We start from the raw sequence: 22,379 nt of genomic DNA, 5'->3' as shown, positions 1-22,379 counted from the left end.
AGCAACCCCAGCTACATATCTGCTGTAGATGTATTGCCACTGCTTTATTACAGCACAGTGCTAAAACCACGGATGAACAATAAATCTACAACTATGTAGTGTCAACTTGTGGTTTTGATAGTCGACTCTTCTGTGAAAACCCTAGTACACAGCGGAAAATTACATCTATGACTGAACAACAGGAGCTGGCAATCAGGTAGGTCTATCTTCATGTTCATTTAGCTAAGTCAATTTGTGAATCTGTCCCAATCCAGCAGCACCAGTCCCCCAAAGATTGAGAGACAGTGCTTTTTGGGCATACACTGGTGTTCCCTTATTGCATAAGTCACACAAGGAAACAAAGTCCTGATGGAACACTAGCATCTTAGCAATTCAGTAACTTTCACTTCAATTTTCTGTCAGAAATGACTGCGACCATATGTCAGGAACAACTTCTTGACACATTATTCTAGAGTCTGGAACACAGACAGCCCGTTTCGAAATAGTCACAGAGTGCAGGTCACATGTACAGTTTGCTAGTGCACCAAACACACATGCACACAAATCCTTACCTGCTGTAATGGTTCATCTATGAAGCTAGAGCCAGTCAGTCGCCTGTCAATCTTTATGGGCTTCAATTCGAGCTTCATCTCATCCAATGTCTGAGAGAGAGAGCCAAAAAAGACAAGAGAGAAAGAGGAAGAGAGAAAGAAATGGTGATCATATCAAAGACAATGTTAAGTTTCTGCATGATAATTTGCTGAGTGCTTCAAGGGATGAGCTTGATTACAGACTTCCCAATTTGTTTGCCCCGGTGGGATTATTCCCTGTGTCACAGTCCGAGTCTGCTTGTGTGCATGGGTGTTTACCTTCAGTATACCAGTTTGTGTAGGTGACAGATAGGATTGCTCGCACTTCTCCAGGTGTTTCTCTGAGTTGATCTTCCCATAAAGCAGAGTGACCGCAAAGCCTCTGCTCAAACAAAACATATGAGTGAAAATGATACAAGTGCTTAAATCTCCTCAAAATATAAAATATTTGGGTTAAAGTGGCAAAACAGGCTTGTATACACGTGGTTTAGAAGAGTCTCCCTCACCCTCCAATGAAGCAGAAGATATAGAAGGCCAGGTAGAATATGGCAAAGGGCCCGAAGGTGACAAGGAACAGCACGACTCCGAGACCCCCCCATCCCCAGATGGACAGACTGGCCTGGAACACACAAACCCCGCCCCCCAAAAGAAAATTTTAATGGGCAGGTGTTCCTCCCTGTGGTTGAGAGGATAGAAAGGATGTTTTTCTCCCCTGTCTTTTCTCTCCATCTCTACAGTTACCACCTAAATTTGCCCCTAAAACTGTGGGATAGGTTGCTCGTTCCTCTTGGGAGAATAAATAAAAATCAAACTGTCTGACACTGATTAGATGAGATGACTCAGCTGATCTACTGCACTATAATATCTCAAAGGTCAAAGTTAACCACCATTCTATACTTTGGATGTCAGCACAGGAAAAAGATTATAAAAAGATGAACAATGTGTAGTAATGGCATTGTTAAGAGTTTGACAAATAAAAAAAATGAGATTGTGTGCTTGTGAGTGTGTCATGACCCGTAGTCTTGTGTGTTTAACATCCTCAGGTTTCCTGCTATTGTCAGTGCAGGAAACCAAGCTGTGTGTCTTTAACTAGCAACACCAGTACTTTCTGGTGTCAGTCTGCAAAATAAGCCAGCAAGCTAATGCTATCTACTTGGGTAATTAGGCAACATGGAAAATATGGGTATAATTAGCACCATATCTGTATCTATCTATCTATCTATCTATCTATCTATCTATATATATATATATATCAGAAATTCTGATTAAATATATACAGTATTTTATAATATATATATATATATACATATATATATATACATATATATATATATATATATATAAAATACAATTAAACTGTTAATTAATGTTAAGTAGTAAAGTATAACATCAAATCAAAACAAATTTTCAGGGGCCTAATACTCAAATATTTCAGACCTCATTTTGCAGAAATTTTAAGTAATGGAAGCTCTTATCAATAATCTAGACAACAGAATTGTGTATCACATTACGACCATGTCCACTTTTCATTGTGATACAATACCACTGAAAGATAATAAATGACAATCTTGAGCTACTGCCCACCTCTGTGGGTAACACGTCTCATCATTTGCATCCCAGGCTCACAAAGTACCCACAAAGCTAATGCTACTTCAAGTCACTTCATGTTTATGAAGTGAGGGAGAGCCAGGCCAACTAGTCGGGCAAACAACAGCTCCGTCACAGCGTAAGTATCACTGGCATGGATAGCTAGCTAATACCCTCTCAAGGCCAGCTGACCACAAGTAAAGGGTTTTCAAATTGGACTGACCTCTAGGACAGCTGCTAATGCTAGCTCAAATTACATAGATTCTTGGGCTCCATTTTCAGTCGTGACATCAAATTCAGTGCATCTCTACAGCTGTGTGCTCAGCTTTAGTGGGACTTTCTTTTTGCAATCTAAAATGAAAACTGAACACTTACATGCAAGTGTGCATGTGTGTGTGCGCGCGCGCATGTGTGTGTGTGTGTTAATGAGGGCGGTCTGTGAAGGCTGAGCCTGCCACAGACATTCTAACGGCGCTCAAGTCAGAGCAACTTAACCACGTGAGCAGATGCAAGCAGGACAAACAAAACTAGGCCATGCTTAGCTTAGCATAGTTCCATCATATACACCGAATCATGAGGTGAGGTGCAAAACAGCTTTGTCTTCATAGCCCACATTTCTATAAGTACACAAGCATACTGAAATAATACACACCGTCACACCATGTCCAAACACAGAACCATCAGATAGTGGAGCTGACAGCCTCCAGTGTTTGGTGTGTGATCATTATTAGTGATGGTTTGGGCTGCCCTGGAAAACCTAGATAGGCCACATACTAGAGCTCCTTAGATAACCAGCTCTGCTGATAGACCCAGATAAGCACAGACATAGCTTCTTGGGGACATTCTTCTCTCTGCCACGTTCAGCAATAGCCAATAACATGACACACATTAGATTAGCTGCCAACTGTGTCGCATTCACAAATGTGGCCTCGTGCGCTTACCGTGCATAGCAAGAGAGCAGCACACGCATCGGCTATTGTTCAAAAACAATGCAGGGCAAATCACTGTGGAGGAATAGGCTGTCTATAAGGAACTTGTACGTTAAGTAGAGCTGGGCAATATGGCTAAAAAAAGTTTTTTTTTTTTAATTTTGTTTACTGATTACAATAATTATAATACCCCTTATTTCTGGGCAGCTGAAGATCATTGATTTACCTACAGAATGTCCTTCGTGAAATGCTGATTTGTCAGTCATGTAATGTTGCTTGATTGTTGGAGTTTGAGAAAAGGTATTCTGGACAGCCCTACACATTATTGTAACCCTTATTGGCTAAATCGCACAAAAAATTTTTTGGAAACAAACAAAAAAATTCCCAACAGTTGTTCTCCAACTTGAATATACAGTTTTGGGAGTGCAAGCCTGAGCAAAGAATTTATGACTTGATAAATTACATCTGGGGTTGATGATCTTCAAGGGAAACAATCACTATTTTCAACAGTATCCCAATATATATTGTAAGGGTAGGGTTGGGCAATATACTATGTCGATATTGTGATATGAGACTAGATATTGACTGGGATTTTGGATATCGTAATATCGTGATATGGCATAAGTGTTGTCTTTTCCTGGTTTTAAAAGGCTGCATTACAGTAAAGTGATGTGCTTTTCTGAACTTACCAGATTGTTCTAGCTGTTCTATTATTTGCCTTTACCCACTTAGTTATTGTAGAGGCATTACTGATAATTACTTATCAAAAATCTGATTGTGTAAATGTTTTGTGAAATCACCAATAGTCATCCCCACAATAACGTCACAATATTAGTAGAGATATTTGTTCCAATACTATCGTGATATTTGATTTTGTCCATATCCCCCAGCCCTAGTGTGTATTATCTGGCCCCCAACATATGTTTTTACTCTGGCACAATATGTTTAGCATATTCCCTCTTACGTAAAACTAGCTAATGTGTAATATAATCTGACAATGGAAAACAAACTTTGATAAAAAGGTAAGAAATCAGGGCCACAGTAGACTAACACGCTAGTGTCTCAAAACTGAGCGGCCACAGTTTGGAATCCCAGTGCTGCCTCCAGCTTGGCCATACGTCACAGGGAGCACAATTAGCAATGCTCCTCGGTGGGGAGCTGGTATGGGTAATGGGACCCACCATTACAATTTGTGACTCCTACAGGTGGTGGGGCACTTGTACAGCTGTAGGTGAACCCAAGGGAAATCGTGTGAATCTCTACATATATTACCTTTCCCCGGATAACCTGCAGCTAGCTCATGAAAAGAAGCTGAGCAGAGACACATGTGACCACATTGATAATGTGATGTGAATACATATACATTTCCTAACCACTAAGGACTGCATTTGTCATTTGTGTATGCAAAAATATATACCTTTGCACATTAATGCCTTAAAACACTGACTCAACTCTAGATCAGAACATTTGAAGCAATGCATAGGATCAAGCAATGATGAAACCAGGTATCTACTTTCGCTCTACTATTAAGTCAGTTCAAAATGAACTCGAGAATTCCTGTCAAAACTGATGTATATTTCGTTGACATTTCTAAAGAAACACTGCCTAAGTTATGTACATGGCTATCAGCTATACTGAGCAGGAAGGTAAAATCCAATCATAGGTGGTCACTAATCGCAGGCTGATTTGCATGCTGACATCAGGTGTGAGTGGAATCAATCTCGGCACAATCTGTACATATCTGGACCTGCTTCTGCTTCTTTCAGCTTGTTCCGTTGCTCAGCGGTTGCCACAGTGGATTTTTGCCCTCCATAGCTTTCTGTCTGACGCATCCCTCTCCCGTAGTCCAACCCCCCTCGTGTGTGCGCATGCACACACACAAACTAATTTCATTTTTTCCACTATTTTTCTTATTTTTATTCCATTTTTAATTTCCATCATTATTATTCTTATTGTTTTTTTGATGTTGACTCATTGATAAGGGATACGAGTAAGGCATACTCTGACGTGTAAAAAAAAACAAGTTTATTAAGGGGGGCAGGATATTATAAGTAGAAACTTCCTCCTGCCCCTTTTCAAACATGTAACGTTTGTTTGTTTGCTGTGTTTGAAATAATAACATTTGCTTTCTATGTTTGAAATAAAGACCTACCTACCTACCGACTTATGTCATCCTCTGTCTGGTCTCTCCATCTTTTCCTTGGTCTTCCTTCTTTTTCTTTTGCCAAGTATTTCCAGGTCCAATACCTTCTTTCCTATATAGTCTATGCCTCCTCTCTGTACATGTCCAGACCATCTCAACCTTGTCTCTCTCAACTTCTCATCCATTCCTCTGACCTTGAACGTAGCTCTCACTTCTTCATTTCTCTTCCGGTCTTTTCTTTTCTAGTCACTCCCAAAGGCCAACGCTGCATGTTCATCTCTGCTACCTGTAATGTAGATTCTAGCCTCTCTGTTATTGTCACTGCTTCCATACCACAGAGCATGGCAGGCCTAACCATTGATTTGTATACTTTGCCCTTTACCCTCAACGGCATTCTTTTGTCACAAAGCACTCCAGCTACCTTTCTCCATGAATTCCACTGAGATTGTGTCCTTTTTTTTGACTTTCTTCTTATCATCACCTTCTGTCTGTATTGTTGATCCTAAGTACTTGAATTCGTTAGTTTCTGGGACATCTTCTCCTCCTAAGGTCAATCCTGGACTTTCTACTTGCTTACTTATACGCAGGTACTCAGTCTTTGTTCTGATGATCTATAGTCCTCTAATCTCTAGCACTTCTCTCCAATCTTCAAGATCTCTCTTCAACCTTTCCTTGTGCTCGTTTGCTAGCACGATGTCATCAGCAAACATCATGCTCCACGGTAGCTCTTTCTTAAGATGTTCTGTGAGGCTGTCCATCAGTATCACAAACGGGAAAGGGTCAATGTCGATCCTTGATGCAGTCCTACCTTTACCTCAAATTTGCTTTTGTTCCCACTGCACATTGAACTACGGTCTTACAGCCCCTATACATGTCCTGAATGCTGATGTAATTTTCTGCCACTCCATTCCCTCTTAGGCAATACCACAACTCCTCTCTCGGTACTCTGTCATATGCCTTCTCCAAATCAATAAATATGCTGTGCAATTCTTTCTGCCCTTCAATGTATTTTTCAGCTAAGAGACTGACTACAAATATCACATTTATGGTACTTCTTCCAGGCATGAACCCAAATTGTTCTTTCCCTATAGCCACTTCCTTCCTAAGTCTCACTTCAATCACTCTCTCCTATAACTTCATTGTATGTCCCATCAATTTTATCTTTCTGTAGTTGTTGCAACTTTGAGCATCAAGCTCAAATGGCTTAGCTTCCAGTCGACTTCCGGTGTGGAAAGATGGTGATGTGGACTCGCGTTTGCAGCGACCTCACCCAGTGTCGACTATGCAGTGTCTTTCTCCATGTCTACATCCGAGTTTGTATCATCGTGTGAATAACTTTTATTAGGATTTATGTCTGTGATCATCGATTTCGTTTGATGGCCGGGAAAGCTGGTGTTGGATCGGCTGGCAGAGTGGGGCAGACTAAGCTAACTGCTAGCCATGCAGACCAGCAGTTCCGATAACACCAAGGGCGGTCTGGCGGCGGCCTCGCCTCGTGTCGATTGTGCAGTGTTTTTGTCTGTGTCTGCATTTCTGTCGTTGTTTGGAGTGCAGGAGAGGTGTGTCGAAGGTATCTGGCTGGGAGAGCCAGTGCTGGATCAGCTGAGGGAGTTTGGTGTGCTGTGTCCTGTGGGCCCAAAGACCACGGCCCACACCGGAGCTGTGCAAGAAGAGGAAACACCGAGGGCAGTCTGACAGTACGTGGAAGTGGGGCAGGCTAAGCTAACTGCTAGCCCATGCAGACAGTCAGTTCCGACACTCATCCTGGCTGGTGTTCGTTCTCTTGGACAGTGAAAATTTTGAATTGTGTTGCAAATTTGCTGAATGGACTGTTTTGCTGGCCGTTTGTTTCGTTTTGCTTTATTCTCTCTGGTTTTGTATGTTTTTGATGGTGTTGTTTTTGGATATGTGTTTTTGTCTTTTGTGTTGCACTGCTGTGGGAAACAAAATTTAGTCTCTTTTGTGTATGCAAGAAAATGAATGAAATGACAATAAATTGCTCCTGATTCCTGACCTTTTTTCTTGCAAATTGGTACCACTATGCTCTTTCTCCATTCATCTGGCATTTTCCCAGTCTGTATTATGATGTTAAAGAGTCTAGTCAGGAACTCTATGCCAGTATCACCTAAGTATTTCCAGACTTCTGCTGGTATATTTTCCCGTCCCACTGCTTTTCCATTTTTCATTCATTGCAACGCTTTTATCACCTCATCCCTTGTCATCTCTCCCATGCTGTCTTCGTTCCTTGGTGGTTCATCTATCCTTCTTTCTGTTATTCTCTTCATTCATTTGGTGACTGAAATCATCCTTCCATCTCTGTAAAATATCATCTTTTGACAGTACTCTTCCATCTGCATCCTTGATCAGTTTTTCTTGTTCAACATCCTTGCTTGGTCTGTCTCTCTGTTTGGCTATATATATATATATATATATATACATACACATTTGTACAGGTCCTCGTATGCACTTTCCCTTGCTATCACTACCGCTCTCTTAGTTTCTTTCTTGGCTTTTTTGTATTCATTCTCGTTTTGCTCATTCTCGTTTTGTCCAGCTTAATTTTGGCCAACTTTTTCTTCTTTATGCAGTGTTACACTAATTCCTCCCACCACCAACTTTCCTGTCCCTTCTTTTTACCTCCTTGAGATTCTCCTAGTGCTTGCCTGCCTGCTTCCCTTAGTCCGTCTGCTGTTCTAGCCCAATCTAGCGGCAATCTATCTCCCAATAGCTCCCTTACCTTCATCCTAAAGCTTTCTCTACAAGGTTCCTCTTTCAGCTTCCACCATTTAATCTTCCATGCCGCTGGTCTTTGCACTTTTCTGAGTTTACTTCTTGTCTTTATTTGGCATATCAGTGGTCTGTGATGTTTTGTTACACACTCACTGTACATATCTGGATAAGGGGCCAAAATTGACTTTTTGGCTTAGCTGCCAAGGTGGCTGGTAGATGAAAAAAAATTACAGACAGATTTTTTTTTCTTCTTCTTCTTTCAGCTTGTTCCCCGTTTCCCAGAGGTCACCACAGCGGATTTGATAGTTTCCCCATCGGTACCTTGTGAGGGCACAGCACTGATGGTGGTCTTGTCAATCCGCATGATTTGGCAACATTTTATGTCGGATGCCCTTCCTGACACAACCACTAACCCTATGGATGGGGGCACAGGTAAAGCACTGGATGTCATCCCAGTATTCATGGACTTGTGCCCATGTCTGTTGCCATGATTTTTTTACCATCCAAAAAAAAACAAATTTTGCTTTTTACTATTGCAATTTGCTATTATTACTATTTAGCATGCCATCTTGGTTTCATACGTGATTCTCAATCAATATTATAGGTGTGCAATAATAAATAGTAGTGACACCAACTGTATGCAGAAATATTAATTCAACTGTTTCAACACTAAAGCGTAACACATTCAAATGAATAAACTTAGTGGTATTCGCCTTTAAGTGCAAGAAGTAGGGCTGGGCAATATATCGATATTATATCAACATCGTGATATAAGACTAAATATCTGGGACTTTGGATATCGTAATATTGTGATATGACACAAGTGTTGTCTTTTCCTGGTTTTAAAGGCTGCATTAAGTTTCCTTTATTAATCCCCTTGGGGAAATTCCGTTACTGCAAATTAACCCAACCTAGCTGTGATCTGTGTAGCTAGGAGCAGTGGGCTGCCACCTTCATGTTGTGCCTGGGGACCAACTCCAGCTCTTTTCCCATTGCCTTGGTCAGGGGCACAGACAGGAGTATAAACCCTAACATGTATGCTTCTGTTGATGGTGGGGGAAACCGGAGCACCTGGAGAAAACCCACCGCAGACACAGGGAGAATATGCAAACTCTACACAGAGGACAACCTGGGATGACCCCCCAAGACTGGACAACCCCGGGGGTTCGAACCCAGGACCTTCTCGCTGTGAGGCGACAGCGCTAACCACTGGGTCACCGTGCCGCCCAATATAGTAAAGAGATGCAATTTTCTGAACTTATTAGACTGTTCTAGCTGTTATATTATTTGCTCGCCTGTTTGGACATCATATCAATATTACTAATGAGCATTTATCAATATGGTCATTGTGTAAATATTTTGCAAGAGCACCAATATTCATCTCTACAATATTGTCAAAATATCAATAGAGGTATTTGGTCAAAAATATCGTGATATTTGATTTTGTCCATATCACCCAGCCCTATGTAGGGGTGATACTCCATTAGCAGCCATAATACTGAGCAGCCTTCTCTGTTTCTCTGAAATGCTGCTGAAATTGTGTCCACCGTTGATATCACTGGCGGACAATGTGTGAAATTGCTGCCTGGGTTACTGACAGACTGTATGCTGCATGCTGTGAAGTCTTAAAAACCTTAACGCTGGTAGTTTTCAATGACGGTACTCCTTTGCCGTCTTTGTAGCTGTTGATGAGGACCAACGCATAATCAGGCCTGCTGAACTGATAAACCCTGTCAAGAGAGACTAGAGAAGAGACAAGAGATCAGCAAAACAGTTGCACCTATGGCCTACCAGCCAAGCAGTGACACTATCTGCTGTGAATGTGACCTTGAATGCGTTGTGCATAACCGACACAGTCAGGGTGCTAGAATGTGTCTGAACTAGCTGAACCTCTTTCACAAGGTGTTTGTGACTGGGACAATAGATCTAATGGTAGGGTTAGGCTTGTTCAGGAAGAGACTAGGGGTGGTCTCAACAGCAGGCTAAGCGTATATTTAAATTAGTAGCGGTTGAGATACAAAAGCAGGTCATTCAAGATAGCGTTTTGTGGCCTGCCAAATGCTTTGACTATCTTGAACAAACTACACAATGTCGACTGCTCTCCAGTACATAGATAAGTCTCTTTCAGGCCGACCAAAAAACATAACAAGAAGCAACAGTCTCTCCATTTCTTCTTCTTTCAGTTTGTTCCCTGTTTTTCAGGAGTCGCCACAGCAGATTGTAGTTTTCATCAACAACTTTGCAACAACATTGCAACAGTCTCTCCATTTGAAAGAAAATAAATTTCAACACAAAGGTAGTCATTTTCATGTGCAGCTTCTTCAATATTTGCACCGGCCACCAGCTTGACTTGTAATAACACAAATAATCTGTTTACTTTCGAGCCTAACTTGTCTGAGTAGTACAGATAATAGAGAAGTTCTCCACTGTTGACAGTGTTCGGTATTTCAGCAGTGATCTTCATCACATTATTGGTACCGGGCCAGGGTGGGGTGACTGTTAATCACTAGCCCAGGTGATTATGACATACACACACACATAAGTTAAAACAAGTTATAACAAAGCCTCATGATCTTCCATTGCACATAAAGAAGCCACTTGTCAATAAACCTTTACAGTGATTAGCCCAGACTGGTATTATATGTCAACAAACAAGAACCAAGGGGACACCCTGCCTGTGACATGTCAGCCCATTTTGATTATAAATTATTAAATTAGTTTGGCACCTGCTGGGAAGGGGTTTTGTTTTCTGTTTCCTTGGGACAAATCAAATTGGAGCTGTTCTACAAATGTCAATCCCAGCTGAAGTATCTGATGTACTTCAGAGGGGTAACAGAAGTATGGTCTGACGTCAATGGTGTAAGTGAGTGGCCAGTGAGAGTCCAGCCTATCAGCAAAGCTGTGGCCTGATCGGTGATCAGCCTTCAGATGGCTTGGCTCTCAGGGTAAAGATGATAACTCACATGCTTGAGCCTACCAGAGGGTATTAAACATGGACCATCTGTTCCAATGATTAACACCCAAGCCCTGTGGCAATACACACACATTCATCTCTCCAATTTCTTATGCAAGTCACATTAAAACAAACGCACACCAAGTCTGTGAACAAATACCTGCACTTGCAAATGTGGACTAACACAAAATACAGCTGTGGAAAGCACAAAGGTATCTGTGCACCATCTGCACCCCCATGTCTTGTGATCTAAACTTCACAGAGTAAACTCTGACTTGACTGCAAAGACAGTGTGTAATCAGTGACCAGCACTTCAAATAACAGCTCATCTCCTCCAGCTTCAATACACGTACACGCACGCACGCACGCACACGCGCGTGCGCACACACACACACACACACACACACACACACACACACACACACACACACACAAGCAAAGGCAAAGATACTACCCTTGATTGCACAGTAGACACTTGTCGCTGTCTGCTAGCACACTCACTGATAATCACACTCTCTAAAGCCAACGTACACTATGATTGGGGGAAACATGAACTGGTGTAACTCCGAAGCCCTTAATGCATGTGGTGTTATAGAAACCTGTCCTGAAATTCTTAGTGCATGATCAGTGGACGTCCTTGACTTGAGACATTCAGACACAAGCACAAACGCATGTACACGAGCACACACAATGCCTTATCAGCAGCTTGGAGACAGATTTATCACTTCCCCACGTCTAGACTCAACAACCCACATGTAACACAGTAAACATGTGAGTGGAGGTGGACATTTCTGTTCAGGTGACCTGCGGCCTGGTCCCAAGGGCTTAGATACAAATGGGTGAGGGGTTAACTCAGCCAATTAAAGTTCTCCTGTGGAAGATCCATGGTTAATGCCTGAGAAACAGTGAGAGTCAGTGTGTGTGTGTGTGAGAGAGAAAGAGAGAGAGAGAGAGAGAGAGAGAGAGAGAGAGAGAGAGAGAGAGAGAGAGAGAGAGAGAGAGAGAGAGAGAGAGAGAGAGAGAGAGAGAGAGAAGGGCGCTAAGTGACCTTATCCACAAGGTCCATCCGAATAAAGATAAAGCTTCATGTTAGCTTCAGGGTTGAGTTCTCAACTTTAAGTAAGATCAGCCTAAATCTTATAAAGTTGTAACTCTGAACCAAACTAAATGGAAAAGAAAATGAATAAAATACAACGTACTGGGCATTAAAACTGCAGGCACGTACCGTTTTGTTTTCAAAGAGATGCATCAGCGAGCTCGCTAAATGGTATTTTCCTGCTCTGAAGCCCAGACAAACAAGTCATACTGCGTGTTAAACAAAATCTTTCCCTTTACACTACGCACATTTAATCCATATACACATGCCGTTTCCCCTTCTCAAATTTATCCAATGTTTCTCAATTATAAAAAGAGGTTATGGGTGCAAAGGTGAATCAATATCAATATGTATTACATTATTCAGCAATAGAAAAAGCATGAGAGAAGCAGTGGTGGGGGGGGGGGTTCAACCCTGAGTGTAAGACCCTGTGTAAAGCATGTAGCTTTGTATGCTTTACATGCAAAACAGGTAGCTTACATTTGGGCATTCAAACTCTATGTTGAATGCTAGGTGGCTAACTTTGGTCTAATTCAATTTCTTTGTCACAGTGTGCCACTGTTAAGCCTGTGAATTGGACACGAGTCATGTTAAGAGTTAGAATTTGACACAAGTCATGTTACATCACTTTGTTTTGATAGAAGGTAATTTAATGCATAGGGGCCGTTTTGTCATCACCCTCTAAATGAAAACCTTGTGGATTGGCTTTGTATGATCGAGCAGGAACCAGCCAAACCAGTACAGAGCAAACTGTTGTGGATGACAATCTTAACATAGATATGCCTTTCACCACAGTTTCTGAGAGTTAATGTATTGCTATGATGCTACTATAAAGGGCTGATCATAAAATATACAAAAATGTTGTCTAAAAAAAACAAAACACAACACCCACATGTGTTGCTGAATTCTAAATTGAATATGACTATATTCTTCTAACATACATATGATCTGGAAATTATCAGGTCATTATTATAATTTTTAACCCATTTGTGGGAAAACTAGGCTAAAAAAAAGGTGTTGCTTAAATCTATCTCTGGTATGTTAGGTGTCGTCAGGAAGTTTGCTGGGACACAAACAACTAGACTGTCTGACCTTGCCTGTCATCTGAAGGTGATCAGCTAATTTCCACTGTCAAATAACTGACAAACCACAGTGACTGAAGTACAAGGTAATCCGCAGATGCTGGACAAATCTAACTGCTTGCCATTTTGAAACCTGTGCTGTACAATCCCCTATTACCAAGCCTTGAGCCATGCTTTGCGAGCTAAATTAACTTATTGTGGAGCAACAGGTATAGCAGGAGAGCAAAAAGCATGCAAACACGCATGCAGCAATGCACCCACTATTCCTCACCTCACAGAAAAGGAGAAAAGACTTAGTAGTTGTGACACTGAGGAGGGAGAACAGAGGTTTCATGAGGGTAAAAGTCAAACAGATTTCCCTATCATTCTCATTATATTCAGCACCCTGAATTCTGCTTCTACTATCTCCACCAAGGTGCCAGCCTCTCCTCTTTCCTGACAAGGCACCCACTCTTATCAGTGACGCAGGCAAGGAGGGAGAGGAGCACCAAAACACCAGCAGGCCTGGTAGGTGCAGTGTGCCACCCAATGTCACTCAAGCTTTGATTAAGACACCTTAATGAGATTTAGCTTGGAAAGGAACACCTTTTGTGATGCATGAGGTATTTGTGTGATGATGAACACAAACTGTACAAACACTTCTCCCATCAGCTGACCAATTCATTGAACAAAATACATTGCACAAGCTATAGGAGGGGAATGCTGTTTGCTTGATATACTAATACACAGTTGAAATGTCACAGGGCAAATAAGGTGCCACTATTGCAGTCTGCCAACATGTACTTGAATTCAAAATACTATATTTCACATCATGAGAGTTTTATGAAGCCAAACAGCTAAATCTGCCTGCATTAAATTCATATAATTTAAAAGATTTTCAGCTGAACCAGTTTACATTCACAATCTAAATGCCTTGTTGAATGTACCCCAAATAACTCTGAATTGAGACCGCACAGAGTAACTGAAACAAAAAATGTCCTTGACAGTCTGAGCCAAATCCTGAATGCTGATGCAGAGGTCAGAAGATTGACCTGAAGCTGTTGGATTATTAGCACGGGGGACACATTAATATCTTGGACCTATCCTTGAGTCTTAACAGAGTGGGAATTGATTAAAAGAGGACAGTCCAAAGCTAATGGAGAGCCAAAACATGTCAGGAAGATGGTCCAACAGTCAGGTTATTCACCAATAGAAGGGGCGTTCCATATGAGAGCAACTTTGATGCAGATGTTGTAAGCCATAGCACAACACCTGGCTGAGTGTTAAACAGAGGTCAGTACAGCCCGTCATCCATGTAGTGTTGTACAGTGCTAGCTAAAGCTTTGTCACCAAGGCTGTAAATCTACTTAAACTGCTGGAGAAGCGCCAAGATGTGGCCAGGTCACCTACTACTCAGGTGAACCAGAGTATGCAGCTACCATTTACTTATCAGCCGATTTCAGAATAACATTCCGTCTATTCAAAACAGGCTCAACGTGCCTAGAAAGAAAGGGTGTGTTGAGAAATCACACTGTGCTAAACATGTAGCAAACCAAAAAGTTGACTTCGGCCACACTGTGTAGTGCTGTCATCCAATGGGATGACAAGTCAGACGTAAAATGTCACGCTAAAATTGACATAACATCACCATCAAACCAGTTTCAAATCGTGTGGCTATCATAAAACAAACAGCTACAGGCATAAACTCTAAACATGGTCATTTATAATGAGAGATTTAAGGTGCTGAACTGAGCAGCCAGCTCCTCTGGAATTCAACGCCGAGGAAAACGTCACGAATCGACAGCCGTGCTTTGACATTAGACAGACCTAACCTAGTAAGATTCCCCAAAGTCGACCTAGTAGGAAACAAAGCAAAGGTGTGTCTCGTTTGTATTGCATTAAGTCAGATTTGTAGCACCTCATCTGATGCCTGCGATTACAGCCAAATAAAACAGCGTGTCAGAATGTGCAGCTGCACGGGCAGTCAGATGAGAAACGAGCGGCACAACCCACACCTGTGACACCGAACGGGGCTGCCCATCCATAACAGCTCACTTTACACAGCTCTTGCGCTAAATTAGCCGACTGTCTACGGAAGCCATTGGGCGGCAAGCGTCGGTCTTACCCGGACATACTGCGATACAGATATCCTTCTTTTTACGTTACTCATAATCTAAACACATTTTCCACACAGCTTCAGACGAGCTAATTCAGGCACGGTGTCGACGGTGCAGATGTCCTAAGCGCGTCGTATTAAAACCGTGTAATCCTCGGCTGACCGCCACTTAGCAGAGGGCTTTTTGAAAACAGGGAAGCCGTCCGTGTGCTGTGCACCGCCCGCCCTGACAGGGTGTATGTTTACCTGGGCGACTAGCGGCTAACAGCTAATCAGCCAGCTAGCTGTCACCGGACCCAACACACAGGGGGAAACAAACAAGTGTAACACGCGTCTGCTCACTCACCTCTGCAAACATCGTTTAAAAGGCCGTGTGCGCGGTGGCTTCTGTCAACCCCGCCACATTTTAAGAGACGAATATGTGCCTGTTTTCGCGTTTAAAATCCGGTATAGGTCCAGTCTTCGTACTCTCTTCGGAGAGACGCCATGTTGCAAGGTTTACGTCTCCGGCGCGCCCCCTTTCTCGACGTCGATGTCGGATTGGCTGAAAAATTATGACGCATGCATTACGCCGGTGACTGATTGACAGATCCGATGACTAATGTGTAACAAATTGAGCGATACAAAGGAATGTGTTTCTTAGTGTTTTACCAAACTCGAAAAAAAATAATCTGCAACCAAATAATCAACAGTGACATCGGAATTAAGCTGTAAACGTAAACAAATACTGTACATACATAACATTTTACATTTGCCAGAAACCAGTTTGCACAACAGCAACAGCCCTAGTCTGATCGTTATCATTTGGGCTCTTCATTGTAGCTCACATGATTGAGCAGTTGTTACATGACTACACGATCACGCAGCATAACTAATTTCCCCACTGAAATGTTTATTAATTCAAACTATATGCCTTAAATCCCCCATACCCTGGCAGAGAGAGGGAGAGAAGAGAGAGAGAATTTCCTGCTGTTTTATGGGAAGGGTAGCGAAATCAGAGATTCCAGTTTACCAGATATAGTTACAAATATTCCAATAAGCTAGTTATTGATGGAAGCACGCGCACGCGCGCACTCGTGCACACACGCAGTTCTATTTGTTTACTCTCCTTCTATGCCATCCTGGAACTATCGACAGCATCCTTCATTGTCATGAGAAGAACCGAATCCCCAACTTGTTATTAGATGGATATTTTTTTATATTGATATTCACTGCGTTGTTGATACTTGCAGAAATTTTTTCATCTATAATTCAGCATTTCGTAATGTCTGATCTCATGTATTTAATGCGTTTGCTCTCCTAATGCCATGTAAAGTTATTTTTAATTGAGAGGAAGAGAGCGAGAGAGAGCAAGAGAAAGACAGTGAGTGAGAGAGAGCTGGGGGGTGACACATGGAAATACCACATATAAGTATGCCATCACTCCCAACATTCACCTTTATAAAATCATGTAAATAAGTTATTGATAAATAACATTGATACGTTGTGAACCTATGGTTTTGTTGGCTTTGGGATTGAAAATGTTTATGTTGTGCCAGTAACTCACTTTTTTAATCTGCTATTTGCTTTGGCAATATAAGCACTGTCTTGTCATGCCAATAAAGCTCTTCAAATTAAATAAAACTGAAACAGAGAGAGAGAGAGAGAGAGAGAGAGAGAGAGAGAGAGAGAGAGAGAGAGAGAGAGAGAGAGAGAGAGAGAGAGAGAGAGAGAGAGAGAGAGAGAGAGAGAGAGAGAGAGAGAGAGAGAGTTGGATTGCTGGCTGAAAGCGATCCTGTCTAATCTCTGTGTTGTTTTATCAGGGTACCTCTCTCCAAGTATGCAGAGTCCCAGCTGGGTCGCACAGCAGGCTAGGATGGAGCACAATAAAGTCCCTGGCACCTCGAAACCATCCAGGATTGCAGACTGCACTCAGCAGGTTGCCCATATTTTTTTCATTTCCCGAGTACACGGAAAAGAGATCTCCCTCGCCCTCGCATATTTCTTCCCCCGTGTGTTTCTGTGTGTGTGTTTGTGTGTCTGCAGAGAGGATTAGCTGAGCGAACAGGGATGAGAAATGAATTTTTTCTTCATGGCCGATGGACCGAGACAGGCGGACAAGTTAGCCCATGTCCTTCTTCCCCTCTATTTCCCTTCCCCAGCTTCACTCTCACTTTCTCCCGTCTCTCTCTCTCTCGCCCCCCCCCCACACACACATACAGAAACACACCCACACACCCACACACACACACACACACACGCACACACACACTCACACACACACACACACACACATCACGAGATTGAGTCAACTTTGCACCCTTGCTTTAGGATTATAAATTACAAGCTTGTTTCAAGCTCGTTGCAGTTTCTCTCCATTTTGTTCCATGTATATTTTCAAAAAGCCATTTAGCTGTATCATCATTTGCACTATGAATTTATACACCAATAATTTGATAGTATTAATTGATCCTTGAGAGTATTTTTTTTTTTGCCTCGCCATACATGGAGGAGCGTGTTTGGTCACTTACAGAATGGTCCCATTGGAAGTGCTGAAACAGTGCAAGCACATATTGGAAATGTTTTTTTTTTCTGACTCCAGTTCAATTTCTTAATGTTATAGCAATTTAAGTCCTTAATTTGCATGGGAAAATGTTGTTATGAATGAAAACTTTTTTGATAAGAGCAGTTATCTGCTGGCAATTTGATTGCATGATAAATAAAAACTATCTCGACCCATGCTCCAATTTATTTCCCACAAGGTTAAAGTAGCAATGCTAAATTTCTTCAGTTTTTGTGGATTTGGTATCACCCGGTGGTTATAATAGTTTGTTTTCATCTGCAGATCCTAGAGTTCCTTTCTAAACTAACGTAATCCTGAACGCTAACATCGGCAAAAATAATCCAGTGGTAGCATAAAATTGATCAATAATGTCACCCACCCCGTCAATACTGAGCAACATATCGAGCCATATCAAACTTCTGATTAAACCTAATTTAACACTGGATAATGTTTAGGTTTGTATTCTAGCCCGTCACTTTCTCTCCGCAGTCCACATACAAGTTTCCTCTTTTTCTTCTTCCTCTTTTCTTTTTGACAGATCTGACACATTTCCTCATCGAGCACAACTACGCTTGAATACTTGGCAGGAATGGCGGACCCCGCCGTCACCATTGAAAAATAGCACATAGAGGAGCAATTAAAGCGGGAAAAGATAACAAATAGGACATTTCAAGATTTTAAAAAAAAAGGAAAAAAGTTACGGATTGCTTCTTTAAGCAGTCACTTCGTGCTACCGTACTACTTCTGATTGTTAGGCTGCAATGCCAGACAATGTACCACTAGAGGTCGCTGCTACTCCATCAACTGACTTCCCCTGGTCATTTCCACTGCTAAGTGTTAAAAGCAAAGTTTGAGAAACCCCTCAAAGAAACTATTTTCATACCAATCTCATTTTCACAGATGCAAAATAATTGTTCCTATGTGATCATTGAAGTATACATACAACCATACAGAGCTGAGGTATCGATACTCACTATGGGCTAGTTAGTGTTGTGATTATTGTAGGTATTTAAACTCGTGCCTTTTGTGTCATTAAATGTGACGCTTGTGTCCCCTGGTTTTCTCAGTGTACTTCAGCGTCATATGTCTGTCGTTTTGACGCCATTGTTTTAGTTGTCTCTGTGTCTTACTTGTCACAGGTAGCCTTTGATTCACAGATGCTCTGCTTTTTGCTGGTACTGAATCCAGTTTTCTCTCCCTGATCTGTAGGGAAAGTGATGAGAAATGAATGGAATTTGAGAGCTATTTAAATTTTAGGTTTCCTTCCATGTCTTTCACTGTGGAGAAAAAAATTCATTTCTCAGCATTTCTCAGGCGTATTGGTTACAAAGGAAAACAAAAGGTTCAGAATGTCGGTGTTGTGTAAAAACCAACAGAAATGTTTTTGGTTTTTTTTTCTTTTTCTTCAATTGACAGCAACCATCCTTTATTTCTAAGAAGTAGTTTGCCACTGTAACATAAGCTCTTTCACATTAGTGACTCAGATGAGGACTTCGACAGAAAGACTGATACACTGTGGTCAGTGCTGGCACATTACAAAAAGTAAAACAAAAACATAAAACAGTTCACTGCAATTTTAAACTTATATGGCAATTACCATGGTCAACAGAGACTGGCATAGTCTGGCCTCTGATCCATCTCTCTGCCAAACCAGATCAGATTCTCCCCCTGTCGTTGCCTGGGTCTAGACCGTTGAATCCGCCCACTCCACAGAGTTGACTGATACTTCTGGTCTGGCATCGTGACATGAAACAGCGGTTTCTCGGTTGAAAAAACAATTATCCAATGAGCACGGCGCGGGGGGGGCTAATGATTAGCCAATCAGTGCCATGGGTGGGACTAATGCCGTTCTAAAGATGTTGTCAAGCTTTAGACGGCATGTCTTCATGCATGTTCAACAATCCGGGAAAGAAAATCCCAGAAAGTTGAATCAGTTCACCTGGACACAACGTTTATTGAGAGAAACACTTCATCGCTCATCTAAGTGACCTCTTCAGTCTCAACTGACTGCAGGTATCCCCACCCTTATAAACAATACAGTTGCATTACAACCAAAAACAACACTGTTTCATATGCAAATTGTCGTAACTTTTCAATGGCAATGTGTACTATTTACAGAGGATTGGGGAATAGTTGAAATTACAGCATTGTAAGATGGCAACAGATGTATTTTTAGCCCCCCCCCCCCCCCCCCGGTTCATGGATGGTCATTCCCTCTTCACATAGATGTCCTCTTTCACTCCCCGTTCAAATCAGCATTCCTCCCTATCAAGGATGTGCACATCCTCATCCTTGAAAGAGTGGCTACTGGTCTGTAGATGGGTGTAGGCTGTGGAGTCTTGACCAGCGTCTGTTTGGTTTCCCCACTGTGCAAGTCACAGCAATTATACCGGCACTTATCTTATTGCTCTGCTTGTACCGGGGGACCCGATCCTTGGGGTGGACCAATTTCTAGCGCAGCGTGTTTTGAGGTTTGAAAGCAACTGAGATGCAATGTTTGGAAAATATGCATCTCAGCTCTTCCGACACTCCTGCCACATACGGAATCACGACTGGGTTATGCTTAGGCAGCTGTTGTCCTTCTCCTCTCTTCAATTGGCTGGTGTACTGTTTGGGCATCTCCCTGGCTTTGACAAACTCCCAGTTAGGATAACCACACTTTACCAGGGCCTGTTTAATGAGGGATTTCTCCCCTTCCCCGGCCGCTGTGTCGGTGGGGACGTTGTCAGCTCAGTGGTACAGCGTCCTGATGACTCCTAGTCTGTGCTCCAGTGGATGATGAGAGTCAAACCTTAAGTACTGATCAGTATGTGTTGGTTCATGGTAAACATCAACAATCAAATGTCCCCCCATCACCAACTGCAATTTCAAAGTCAAGAAAGGCTAACCTGTCATTTTTCATGTCCTCCCTGGCGAACTTGGTGTGGTTGTTCACAGAGTTAGTGTGGTCGGTGAAATGTGGTACAGCCTGAGATTTAATTTTAACCCAGGTATTGTCTACAAACCTGAACCAATGGTTAGGTGGTATCCTGGATAGGACATCAGAACCCTCTTTTCCCCTTCCTCCCTATTGCAGCGAATTCAGGGGGGCAGCCCCGGGAACCGTCGCCACAGCCGAGACGCGAACCCGTATCTCCCGCGCTTCAGCATATCAGCTCCCTATGCCTCACGCTTCTGGGCGCCATCGCGCGTCCGATGGCCTCACGGTCTCACCATCCCACTTATGACACCAATGTAGCAAATTCGGGGGGCAACCGCAGGGACAGCCCCACAGCCGGGACGCGAACCCTTATCTCCCGCATCACCATCGCTAACCGCTCGACTAAAGGGTCCGACCCTTTAGCCCTTGGCTAACGTGTCTACTTATCCATGCACGTTACCCCAGTGGCGTAACCAGGAATATTTTTGTAGGTGGGCCTGAGTGAAAATGGGTGGGCCAAAATTTTCCAGCAATAATCCTTCAAACAAGACGCAAATTCGAACACATTACAGCAGTAAACACATAACACGTTTTTAGTACGTGACCAAGAAACATACTAAAACTTTAATAAAAACCCACTTAAACAATACCACCCCAGTCATTCTCGCCAGGCTCTGCACAACCATTTAAACATCACTGAGGAAAACAGTCTAAAAGATCATGATACAACATGTAAGCTATAGGCCTATAGTACACATTTTACAGCACAATGTGTAGACGCCCGAGGGCAGAGCGTTGAAGATCGAGATTATTTCATCATAGTCCAAAGAGTCAGTAAGTTCCCTTTCAAAGGACAACGGGGATAGATTGTTGAGGCGTGCAGTTAGCATGGAAGATCTTAGACATGTGCAACAGTGCATCTGCCTTTTTCTGCCAGAAGGATGATGATGTTAGTGTCCTTACTGAGATTCTTGAGTGCATTCCTCTTGTCTCTGTTGATGTTGGACGGTGGTGCCTTCGCATTGCTGAGGCAGGCTGAAACTTCCGTCCGCAGTTGTTCCGCTTCCGGGTCCATGATGTTGTTGATGATGTTGATTCCGTGGCTGTGATCAGTTCCCTTAGCAGGAATGGTCCACCCGAAGGATCTGGTCCCCAGGCACATAGCTCGTGTGACTCTGCCCTGCTGGCCCAGACCTCCTCTATGAGTCTTAAAGCGGCTGTAGACAACTTTTCAACCTTCCCCCCTAGCCTTTCCAAGCGTTTTATTGTTTGCGCCGCTGTCGCAAAGTTTACGTTTATTAGCAGTCTGGCTACTGTCCAAAGCAAGAAACAACCGTTAGAATCACAATTTGAACTAGAAATCCCGATCTCAGTACTATGATAAATCAAATCATATCAAATCAAATCAAATCAATTCTATTTGTATAGCCCAATATCACAAATTACAAATTTGCCTCAGTGGGCTTAACAGCAACACAACGTCCTGTCCTTAGACCCTCTCATCGGATAAGGAACAACTCCTAAAAAAACCTTTTACAGGGAGAAAAAATAGGAAGAAACCTCAGGGAGAGCAGCAGAGGAGAGATCTCTCTCCCAAGACGGACAGCGTGCAATGGATGTTGTGTTCACGCAATTTACATAATACAACATTGAAAGAGGGTAACAGAATTATAATGGACATAACATTTATGAAGAACATGATGCACAGGATGCCAAGCAGTGTCCACATGCCA

At 42.4% G+C, this 22,379-nt stretch overlaps 1 protein-coding gene across 2 annotated transcripts in view; it reads right to left on the bottom strand.

Moving 5' to 3' along the window:
* snx13 (sorting nexin 13) overlaps positions 1-17,012 on the bottom strand; it is a 42,006-nt gene extending 24,994 nt beyond the window's left edge. The window contains exons 1-4 of one of the 2 annotated variants that reach the window (XM_056298357.1): positions 16,992-17,012; positions 1,076-1,188; positions 849-951; positions 552-641 (exon numbers count right to left, since the gene is read on the bottom strand). In XM_056298357.1, coding sequence (XP_056154332.1) covers positions 552-629 — 78 coding nt within the window. In that variant the 5' untranslated portion in view covers positions 630-641; positions 849-951; positions 1,076-1,188; positions 16,992-17,012. Of the gene's footprint in view, positions 1-551; positions 642-848; positions 952-1,075; positions 1,189-15,530; positions 15,658-16,991 lie in introns of those variants that run through there. The other variant, XM_056298356.1, reaches the window with a different exon arrangement.
* Between the last annotated feature and the right edge of the window lie 5,367 nt (positions 17,013-22,379).

This window comes from Lampris incognitus, chromosome 18 (assembly GCF_029633865.1).
Source record: "Lampris incognitus isolate fLamInc1 chromosome 18, fLamInc1.hap2, whole genome shotgun sequence".
Classification (NCBI taxonomy): domain Eukaryota; kingdom Metazoa; phylum Chordata; class Actinopteri; order Lampriformes; family Lampridae; genus Lampris; species Lampris incognitus.
Note: the sequence above shows the minus strand (reverse complement) of the source record. Positions and strands in the feature narration are given on the sequence as shown.